This window comes from Sapajus apella, unplaced genomic scaffold (assembly GCF_009761245.1).
Source record: "Sapajus apella isolate SASKATOON/1434 unplaced genomic scaffold, GSC_monkey_1.0 scaffold38, whole genome shotgun sequence".
Classification (NCBI taxonomy): domain Eukaryota; kingdom Metazoa; phylum Chordata; class Mammalia; order Primates; family Cebidae; genus Sapajus; species Sapajus apella.
Genome location: NW_022436978.1, coordinates 3,866,326 through 3,878,359, shown reverse-complemented (window position 1 = coordinate 3,878,359; position 12,034 = coordinate 3,866,326). Strand labels below are relative to the sequence as shown.

Genomic DNA, 12,034 nt, shown 5'->3' with positions numbered 1-12,034 from the left:
CAGGCCAGTACCTATTCTTATAAGGACATTAATTCTGTTGACTCAGGACTCCACCTTTATGACCTCATTTAACCTTATTAACTTCTAAGATCCTATCTCCAAATATAGTCATATTGAGGGTTAGGGCTTCAACATGTGAATTTTGTGAGGACACAGTTCAGTCCATTGCACCTGGATTTGTCACTACTTTTCTTCTTTTAAAAATGTTTATTATGTATAATACTTGTATGTTTTAGTTAGAGACATATCATTTGAATGCAGTGCCCAATGCTGCTATGTGAGGTCTTTAAGAAAGTTGTCTGCAGCTTATAGTGAGTTTAAAATTTTAAATTCAGGTCTAGAAATACTTGAGAGTACCTAAGATGTAAATCATACTGTATTTCACAGGAACACACATGGCAGCACAGTCTGTGAATTGAACATGAATATTCCAAAGTGAAACTTTAAAGCAGATAGTAGTGATCATCTATTTCATTGTTATGAAGAGACTAATTTATAACATATTGGTGTGTAATGTCACTCTAAATCATTTCTAGATTTCAGATTTTTGGGAAAACATTCTGTCCTAAAGCTGCAGAATCCTGCAACTTGTGAAATAGTTAAGAGGGAAAAAAATGTGGGGGTAAGTCTACTTTAAAAAATCATCTGTTTCTTTCTCTTCCCCCTCCTCCTCCTTCTCTTCCCTCCTCTTCCTCACCTACCTTCACTCCTTCCCTTACCTCCCCTTAAAAAAAAAATCACCTCATAAAACCAATACTCTGGACCTTCTGATTATATTTCCTTGAGTATCATCATTTTTTAAGCAGTTCCAGATATTATATGGATTTTGAATATAGGTTGGCGGTAAGAGGTAAGTAGTGACTTAGAGGATAATCACAAATAGCATAAGAGGTTGAAAACAGCAGAGGGAGCCAGGCTTGGTGGCTCATACCTGTAATCCCAGCACTTTGGGAGGCCAAGGCGGGTGGATCACAAGGTCAGGCATTCAAGACTAGCCTGGTCAAGATGGTGAAACCCCTGTCTCTACTAAAAATACAAAAATTAGCCAGGCATGGCGGCAGGTGCCTGTAATCCCAGTTACTCAGGAGGCTGAGGCAGATAATTGCTTGAACCCAGGAGGCGGATGTTGCAGTGAGCCAAGATCGTGCCACTGCACTCCAGCATGGGCAACAAAGACTCCCTCTCAAAAAAAAAAAAGAAAAAGAAGAGAAAACATCAGGGGGAGAACATCCAAAACAGAAAATATAGGATGAATAGTTTCCTGTGATGAAAGAGAAAGCTGCTGTTATAAAGCAGTTTTATGGGGAAAGTTTGTTGTAAGCAGCTTTGACTCTGTCATTTGCCTTTTTCTATTAATCAGAAAAACTAAGAATTTTGGTTCTAATAAATGTATCTGAAATATAGTGCATATTATAATAGAATTAACTTTTTGTAAAAGCAGAAGCAGGTGCATGAAAGGGTGGAGGAATGTGTACATTTTTTGAAATACGTAAAGTTTGCGGGGGCAGGTAGTCCATAGGATATCTCTGTTCCTTAATTTTTCTGTGAACCTAAAGCTGCTCTAAAAAAATAGTCTTAAAGATGAGACACAAAAGAGAATAACCTTGATGGAATATTTTACATAAAGATGAATTTTTTAAAATCCAGACAAATCACTCTGAATTGATTTTTTATTATTTTTGAAAATATAAATTGTTTGAAGTTTTATTTTTTGTTATCAAATTATCAAATAAGTTATCTTGATACTCTTTGGAATATATGTTATTTGTGTTGCTTCAAATGCTATCTTGCTTGACTATAGTAAGTGTTTTACAGTTAATACAGAAAGGGAATCTTTCTAATTTTCTAGGTGTTCCAGAAGTCCCTGGGGTTGATGATACCCTATAAATATTGCAAATTTCATTTTAATACGTTACGTGGCTGTGAGCGTCCACTGTGCAAGTTTGTTCATGTGCCTGAACAAGGGGATGAAAAGGTAAAACACATAAAGTCTTTAAAGTAGAGATTGTTTTAATAACTATCTCAGTCACACATTTTAATTTAGATTTTCATTGACTTCTAATAGCATAGATGGGAGTTTTGTCTGCTTTTGTTCTTTATGTAAATGGAATCATAGGTGTATTTTTTTTGTCTGTCTTGTTTTGCTCAATATTTTTGAGCAAACACCTATTTTAGATGTTTCTCATTGTTATATAATAGTTAATATTCCATTTTGTGAGTATATCAAAATGGAATATTGGGTAGAGCAGATTTGGATATTTCAATTGTAATACTGTCAGTGTCTACATGTCTTTTGGTGAACATATGTATACATTCTGATAGGTTATACTTAAAACTGGAACTGCTGTGTCATAGGGTCTGCGTATATTCAGCCTTAGTAGGTAACAGCCAAACAGGTTTCCGGAGGGGTTTTACCAAATTGCACTCTCACCAGCAATGTCTGAGAGTTCTGGTTGTTTCATATGCTACCCAGCTCTCGATATTATTAGCCTTTTGCATTTAGCCATTCTGGTGGGGGTAGTGATAGTTCCCCTGATGATTGATGAAATTGAGCACTTTTCAAAAGTTTATTGGGCATTAGTGGGATATGCTCTTTTTGAAAGTATACAGATATTTTCTCTATATTCTGTGGGATTCTTCTCTGTCTACAATAACTCATATAATCTGTATACAAGTTCTGGGTTGTGTGTGTGTATGTATATATATCTGTCTATATAAAATCATTTACTACATTAGAAGTTGCCTTTACACCTTTTTAATTTTGTTTTTTAATTTTCATTTTTAAATTATAAATTGAAAATGATATGGGGTGCAGTGTGATGTTTTGATTTATGAATATGGTATGGAATAATTAAATCAAGCTAATGACATATCTGTCACATAAGATACTATCATTTTTTTGTGGTGAGAATATTTGAAATTTACTCTTAGCAATTATGAAGTGTACATTATTATTTGCTGTAGTCACCACACCATTAATAGATATCAAAGCAAAAAACACTTTTCTTCCTGTCTAGTTGAGATTTTGTACGCTTTGATCATCATCTCCCCATTCCCCTAACTACCCCTCACCCTTGTCCTCTGTTAACCGCTGTTCTACTCTCTGCTTCTTTGAGTTTCATTATTTTATATTCCATACATAAGTGAGAACATATATGGCATTTGTCTTTCTGTACTTGGCTTATTTCACTTAGCATGTTCTCCAGTCTATCTGTGTTATAGCAACAAAACTTCTTTCTTTTTTTGAGGCTGAATAAGTATTTCACTGTGTATATGTACCACATTTTCTTAATCCATTCATCCATTGATGGACACTTAGGTTGATTCCATACCTTGGCTATTGTGAGTAGTGCTGCAATGAACATGGAATTGCAGACATCTCTTCAACATACTGATTTCAAATCTTTTGGGTAAATACCAAGAAGTGAGATTGCTGGATCATATGGTGATTCTATTTTTAGTTTGAGGAGTGACCATACAGTTTTCCATAACGACTATACTAATTTACATCACCACCAGCAGTATACAAAGATTTCCTTTTCTCCGCATCTTCGCCAGCACTTGTTATCATTTGTCTTTTTGATAATTGTTATTCTGACAGATGTCAGGTGATAGCTCACTGAGGTTTATAATTTGCATTTCTCTAATTAGTGAATGTTGAGCCTTTTTTGTACATTTATTAGCCATTTGTATGTCTTCTTTTGAGGAATGTTTGTTCAGCTCCCTTGCCCATTTTCTTTCTTTTTTTTTTTTTTTTTTTTTTTGAGACGGAGTTTCACTCTTGTTACCCAGGCTGGAGTGCAATGGCGCGATCTCGGCTCACCGCAACCTCCGCCTCCTGGGTTCAGGCAATTCTCCTGCCCCAGCCTCCTGAGTCGCTGGGATTACAGGCACACGCCACCATGCCCAGCTAATGTTTTGTATTTTTAGTAGAGACGGGGTTTCACCATGTTGACCAGGATGGTCTCGATCTCTTGACCTCGTGATCCACCCGCCTCGGCCTCCCACAGTGCTGGGATTACAGGCTTGAGCCACCGCGCCCGGCCTCCCTTGCCCATTTTCAAACTGGATTACTTGTATTCTTTCTATAAATTTATTTGAATTCCTTATATATTTTGGATACTAACCCCTTATCAAATGTATGGCTTACAAATAGTTTTTCCCAATCTATAGATTGTCAAAACTTAATCAAATCAACAACTATCCTCTAATGTGGGCCCTACCACCAGATTGTGCCTAGATAAGGCAAACACCTAGCTATAGCCAATCAAGTAATTTCTCTACTTTGCTTCCACATTCAGTCTATCAGAAAGCCCACTGTTTACACTGTTAAAATGGAACTCTCTGAACCTCTCTAGTTTGGGGTGCTTCCCCATTCGTGAATCTTTTAATGCTCAAATAAACTCTTACATTTATATTTTCTGAAGTGTTTCTTTTAACAGAAGTCAAAACAAAGTTCGCAGGGACACACTGAGGTCTTTCTGTGATAAGGCTTAAAAGATTACGTGATTGTAAAAGGCTGTATGCTAGAAGACCTCAGCTAAAATAAGAACTCTCTAATACAGCAAGAGCCAGGGTTTCTTATATCTTCTTTTTGTTTTCAGTCTCTTTCCTCTTTACGTTGTATCCTCTACTCTGCATTCAGAATTATCTTCCTAAAATATGGAATTAATCTGATCGATAATAAAAAAAAATACCTCCCTTCAGTATACAAAATAAATTCAAATTCTTTAGTTTGGCATTCAACAACTTACAATCATGTGTCAGTATATTTGTCAAATTTGAGTTCTCACTGATGTAGCACCCGCCATGCTCCAGTCACACCATCCTTTTCATCCTTTAAAACCCAGCTCAAAGCCACAATAATATGTGGCAAGAAAAGACTATGCACTAAGACCACTAAGATAAATAAGATAGGTCCCAGCTATCAAGAACCACATTTGGCAGAGAGACACACAAGCAAACAAATCAATGTTATTTAATATAAAGGATGTGGTATAAAATACAAGCAGAATACAGATAGGCAACAAGATCAGAAAAAAATAAAAAGATATTCATGGGTGAAAGAATAATAGTCAACACTTACCATATAGGCCAGATTCTGTTTCAAATGCTTTACGTATATTAATGGTTTAATCCCCATTTTCTTTGATGATAAAAATCAGAGACAAAAGAGTTTAATAAAAAGAAGCATAATAATAACTACCATTTATTGAATATTTACAACATACCAGGCACTGTGCTAAGCACTGAAAAGGAACAAAATGGAAGTAAAGCCTTCAATTTTTTTTTTTATTATACTTTAAATTCTGGGGTACATGTGCAGAACATGCAGGTTTGTTAACATAGATATACACGTGCCATGGTGGTTGTCTGGATCCATCACCTCGTCATCTACATTAGGTGTTTCTCCTAGTGCTAACCCCAACCACCGACAGTCCCTGGTGTGTGATGTTCCCCTCCCTGTGACCATGTGTTCTCCTTGCTCAACTCTCACTTACGGGTGAGAACATGCAGTGTTTGGTTTTCTGTTCTTGTGTTAGTTTGCTGAGAATGATGGTTTCTAGCTTCATCCATGTCCCTGCAAAGGACATGAACTCATCTTTTTTTATGGCTGCATAGTATTCCATGGCATATATGTGCCACATTTTCTTTATCCAGCCTATCATTGATGGACATTTGGGTTGGTTCCAAGTCTTTGCTCTTGTTAACAGTGCTGCAATAAACATACGTGTGCATGTGTCTTTATAATAGAATATAATCCTTTGGGTGTATACCCAGTAATGGGATTGCTGGGTCAAATGGTATTTCTGGTTCTAGATCCTTGAGGAATTGCCACACTGTCTTCCACAATGGTTGAACTAATTTACACTTCCACCAACAGTGTAAAAGCATTCCTATTTCTCCACATCCTCTCCAGCATCTGTTTTTTCCTGACTTTTTAATGATTGCCATTCTAATTGGCGTGAGATGGTTTCTCTATATAGTTTTGATTTGCATTTCTCTAATGACCAATGATGATGAGCTTTTTTTCATATGTTTGTTGGCTGCATAAATGTCTTCTTTTGAGAAGTGTCTGTTCATATCCTTTGCCCACTTTTTGATGGGGTTGTTTTTTTCCTATAAATTTGTTTAAGTTATTTGTAGATTCTACATATTAGCCCTTTGTCAGATGGGTAGACTGCAAACATTTTCTCCCATTCTGTAGGTTGCCTGTTCATTCTGATGATAGTTTCTTTTGCTGTGCAGAAGTTCTTTAGTTTAATTAAATCCCATTTGTCTATTTTGGATTTTGTTGTCATTGCTTTTGATGTTTTAGCCATGAAGTCCTTGCCCATGCCTATGTCCTAAATGGTATTGCCTAGGTTTACTTCTAGGGTTTTTATGGTTTTAGGTCTTACATTTAAATCTTTAATCTGTTTTGAGTTAATTTTTGTATAAGGTGTAGGGAAGGGGTCCAGTTTCAGCTTTCTGCATATGGCTAGCCAGTTTTCCCACCATTTATTAAATAAGGAATCCTTTCCCCATTGCTTGTTTTTGTTAGGTTTGTCAAAGATCAGGTGGTTGTAGATGTGGGGCATGATTTCCGAGGCCTCTGTTGTGTTCCACTGGTCTTCATCTCTGTGTTGGTACCAATACCATGCTGTTTTGATTACTGTAGCCTTGTAGTATAGTTCGAAGTCACGTAGCATGATGATGCCTCCAGCTTTGTTTTTTTTTTGTTTTTTTGTTTTGTTTTGTTTTGTTTTGTTTTTGTTTTTTTGCTTAGAATTGTCTTGGCTATGCAGGCTCTTTTTTGGTTCCATATGAAATTTGAGGCGTTTTTTTTTCCAATTCTGTGAAGAAAATCAGTAGTAGTTTTTTTCCAATTCCGTGAAGAAAATCAGTGCTACCAGATGGGGATAGCATCAAATCCATAGATTATTTTGGGCAGTATGGCCATTTTCACGATATTGATTCTTCCTAACCATGAGCATGGAATATTTTTCCATCTGTTTGTGTCCTCTCTTACTTCCTTGGGCAGTGATTTGTAGTTCTCCTTGAAGAGGTCCTTCACATCCCTTGTTAGTTGTATTCCTAGGTATTTAATTCCCTTGTTAGTTGTATCCATGGGTTTTTAATTCTCTTCTCTTTGTGAATGGGAGTTCACGCATGATTTGGCTGTTTGTCTGTTATTGGTGTATAGTAATAGTTGTGATTTTTGCAATTGATTTTGTATTCTGAGACTTTGCTGAACCTGCTTATCAGCTCAAGGAGATTTGGGGCTGAGACCATGGGATCTTCTAAATATAGAATCATGTTGTCTGCAAATAGAGACAATTTGACTTCCTTTTTACCTATTTGAATACCCATTATTTCTTTCTCTTCCCTGATTGCCCTGGCCAGAACTTCTAATACTATGTTGAATAGGACTGGTGAGAGAGGGCATCCTTGTCTCGTGCTGCTTTTCAAAGGTAATGCTTCCAGTTTGGGCCCATTCAGTATGATTTTGGCTGTGGGTTTGTCTTAAATAGCACTTATTATTTTGAGATACATTCCATCAGTACCTAGTTTATTGAGAGTTTTTAGCATGAAGGGCTGTGGAATTTTGTTAAAGGCCTTCTCTGCATCTATTGAAATAATCATGTGGTTTTTGTCTTTGGTTCTGTTTATGTGATGGATTACATTTATTGATTGGTGTGTGCCGAACCAGCCTTGCCTCCCAGGGATGAAGCCGACTTGATCATAATGGATAAGCTCCTTGATGTGCTGTTGGATTCGGTTTGCCAGTATTTTATTGAGGATTTTTACATCAGTGTTCATCAGGGATATTGGCCTGAAATTTTCTTTTTCAGTTGTGTCTGCCAGGTTTTGGTATCAGGATGATATAGGCCTCATAAAATGAGTTACAGAGGATTCCCTCTTTTTCAGTTGTTTGGAATAGTTTCAGAAGGAATAAGCCTTTAATTGTTTAAGTGAGAGATGGTAGTTCTTATTTTGTGCCTCCACTGGTAGGTTTTTTTTTAATTGCTCTTGATTCATAATATTTTACGTATTTATGGGGTATATGTGATATTTTGTTACATCTATACATGTACTCTTTTGTATATCTATGCATGTAGCGAAATGTCACATATACCTCATAAATACATAAAATTTATATATTATCCATCTACACAGCTTACATGCATAGATAAAATATCACATATACCCCATAAATATGTAAAATATAATGAATCAAGATCATAAGGATCAATCAAAGGATATTTGGTGTATCCATCACCTTGAGTGTTTAGCATTTCTATATGTTGAGAACATTTCAAATTCTTTCTAGCTACTTTGAAATACATAATACATTGTTGCTAACTATAGTCATCCTACACTGCTATCAAACATTAGAACTTATGTCTTCTATCTAACTGTATGTTTATAGTATTTGACCAACCACTCTTTATACCCCTCCTACCTACCCATTCTTCCCAGCGTCTGTATCTATCATTCTTCTCTCTACCTCAACTTTTTTAACTTTGTGCCTGGCTTATTGGCACTTAACATAATGACCTACAGTTCATCCATATTGCTGCAGACTACATGATTTAATTCTCTTATGACCAAATAATATTCCATTGCATGTATATACCACGTTTTCTTTATTCATTGATCTATTGACAGACACTTGGGTTGATTCCATATCTTTGCTATTGTGAATAGTGCTGGAATAAACATGTGAGTACAGGTATCCCTTCGATTTGCTGATTTCTTTTCTTTGGATAAATACCCAGTAGTGGGATTGCTGGATCATATGGTAGTTTTAGTTTTTAAAGAAATCTCCATACTGTTTTCCATAGAGGCTGTGCTAATTTACATTTGCACCAACAGTGTATAACAGTTCTTTTTTCTCTGCATCCTCACCAACATTTGTTATTTTCTGTCTTCTTAGTAATAGGCACTTTAACTGGGGTAAGATGATATCTTACTGTGGTTTAGATTTGCATTTCCTTCTTACATAGTAATGTTGAGCATTCTTTCATATACCTGTTAGCCATTTGTTTATCTTCTTTTGAGAAATGTCTGTTCATGTTCTTTGCCCACTTTTTAATGAGATTATTTCCTTTTTTATTGTTGAATTGTTTGAGTTCCTTATACATTCTGCATATTAGTCCTTTGTCGTATGAATAGTTTACAAATATTTTCTTTCAGTCAACAGATTCTCCTCACTCTGTTGTTTGCTGTGCAGAAGCTTTCTGGTTTAATATAGTCCCATTTGTCTATTTTTTGTTTTGTTGCCTGTTTTTGCAGCTTTTGCCATAGAATCTTTGCCTAGACCAATGTCCTATAGTATCTCCTATATGTTTTCTTCTAGTGGTTTTATGGTTTTAGGTGTTAAGTTTTAATCCATCTTGAGTTGATTTTGTGTATGGTGAGAGAGAGGAGCCCAGTTTTATTCTTCTGGATATAGATAACTTAATTTTCCCAGCACCATTTATTGAAGAGGGTTCTTTCCTTAATGTACGTTCTTGGCACCTTTGTCAAAAATCAATTGGCTGTAAATACATAAATTTATTTCTAGATTCTCTGTTCTGTTCCATTGGTCTGTTTTTATATCAGTGTCTGTTTTTACATTAATACCATGCTTTTTGGTTTACTGTATCCTTATAATGTATGTTAAAGTGAGGTAGTGTAATACCTCTAGCTTTGTTCCATTTCTCAGAATTGCTTTGCCTATTCTGGCTCTTTTTTGGTTCCATGTAAATTTTAGGATTTTTTTTTTCTATGTCTGTGAAAAATGACATTGGTATTTTAATAGAGATTACATTGAATCTGTAGATTGTTTTGGGCAGTATGGTTGGATTTTTTTGTTTGTATGTATTTTGAGACAGTCTCACTCTGTCACCTGTTGGAGTGCAGTGGCACAATCTTGGCTCACTGCAACCTTCACCTCGCAGGTTTAAGCGATTCTCCTGCCCCAGCCTCCCAAGTCACTGGGACTACAAGTGTGCACCACCATGCCCAGCTAATTTTTTTGTATTTTTAGTAAAGACGGGTTTCACCATGTTGGCCAGGATGGTCTCCATCTCCTGACCTTGTGATCCACCTGTCTCAGCCTCCCAAAGTGCTGGGATTACAGGCATGAGCCACCAAGCCCTGCCCAGTATGGTCATTTTAATGACATGAATCCTTCTAATTTATAAGCTTGGGATGTCTTTCCATTTGTTTATGCCATCTTCAGTATCTTTCATCAGTGCCTTGTGGTTTTCCTTGTAGAGATCTTTTATCCCCTTGGGTAAATTTATTTCTAGGTTTTTTTTTTTTTTGGTAACTTTTATAAATGGAAATGCCTTCTCGATTTCTCTCTTAGCTAGTTCTTTATTGGAATATAGAAACACTATTAATTTTTGTATTTTGATTTTGTGTCTTGCAAAAATGTACTGATTTATTTATCAGATTTAAGAGTTTTCTGGTGTATTCTTTAGTCATTTTTAAATATAAAATTATATTATCAGCAAAGAGTGACAATTTGACCTCTCCAACTTGGATGCCTGTTATTTTTCTTGCTTGCTTGCTTGCTGTGGCCAGGACTTCTGGTACTATGTTGAATAAGAATGGTCAAAGTAGGCATTTTTGTCTTGGTCATTCAGTATGATGTTAGCTGCAGATTTGCCTTATATGGCTGATAGAGTTTGGATATTTGTCCCTGCCCAAATCTCCCATTGAATTGTAATCTCCTATTCTGAAGGTGGGGGCTGGTGGGAGGTGTTTGGGTGATGGGGGTGGATTCTTAACTATAGTAAGTGAGTTCTCATGAGATCCAGTCATTTAAAATTGTGTGGCACCTTCTGCTGTACTCTCCCTTGCTCTCTTGTTCCTGCTTTCACCATGTAATGTGCCTGCTTCACCTTTACCTTCTGCCATGATTGTAAACTTTCTGAGGCCTCACTTGAAGTTGAGCAGATGCCAGCACCATGCCTCCTTTAAAGCCTGGGCCAATTAAACCTCTTTCCTTTATAAATTATCCAGTCTCAGAATTTCTTTATAACAGTGCAAGAATTACCTTGCACTGTTATAATACAGTGGCCTTTATTATATTGAGGTGTATTCCTCCTGTGCCTAGTTTATTGAGAGTTTTTATCATGAAAGGAGATTGAATTTTATTAAATGCTTTTTCTGCATTTATTGAGATGATCTTATGATTTTTGTCCTTCATTCTGTTAATGCGATATATGTTTATTTATTTGTATGTGTTGTGCCAAACTTATATTCCTAGAATACATCACTTGATCATGATGTATTGTTGTTTTGTTTTGTTTTGATGTGCTCTTAGATTCAGTTTGAGAATTTTTGAGTCTGTGTTATCAGGGATATTGGCCTATAGTTTTTTCTGTTGTAGCCCTGTCTGGCTTTGTTATCAACGTAATGCTGGCCTTATAGTATGAGTTAGGAACAATTCCTTTCTCTTCTATTTTTTGGAATAGTTTGAGGAGAATTAGTATTAGTTCTTCTTTGAAGGTTTGGAATTCAGCAATGAAGCCATCTGGTCCTGGACTTTTTTTTGTTCAGAGAGTTTTTATTACAGATGCAATTTCCTACTTGTTTTTGGTCCTGTTTTCTGTTTCTTCCTGATTAAATCTCAGTGGGTTGTATGTGTCCAGGAATTTGTCCATTTCCTCTAGATTTTCTACTTTTACATAGTTGTTCATAATAATCTCTGATGATCTTTTTGTATTTCCATAGTATCCATTGTAAAGTCTGCTTTTTCATTTCAGATTTTGTTTATTTGGGTCATTTCCTTGGTTAGTCTAACTAGCAGTTTATCAATTTTGTTTATCATTTTGAGAAACCAACTTTTCATCATGTTGATCCTTCTTTTTTTTTTTTTTTTTAATCTCTTATTTTGTTTAGCCCTGCTCTGATCTTATTTCTTTCCATCTACTAGTTTTGAATTTGGTTTGTTCTTGCTTTTCTAGTTTCTTGAGAAACTAGATTGATTGTTAGATATCTTTCTACCTTTTTAATGTAGGCATTTAATGCTATAAATTTCCCTTTTAGAACAGTT

At 35.9% G+C, this 12,034-nt stretch overlaps 1 protein-coding gene across 1 annotated transcript in view; it reads left to right on the top strand.

Moving 5' to 3' along the window:
* The window catches only part of TOPAZ1 (testis and ovary specific PAZ domain containing 1), a 91,901-nt gene that overhangs the window by 28,230 nt on the left and 51,637 nt on the right, over positions 1-12,034 (top strand). The window contains exons 7-8 of the mRNA XM_032298096.1: positions 537-622; positions 1,850-1,975. Coding sequence (XP_032153987.1) covers positions 537-622; positions 1,850-1,975 — 212 coding nt within the window. The remainder of the gene's footprint in view (positions 1-536; positions 623-1,849; positions 1,976-12,034) is intronic.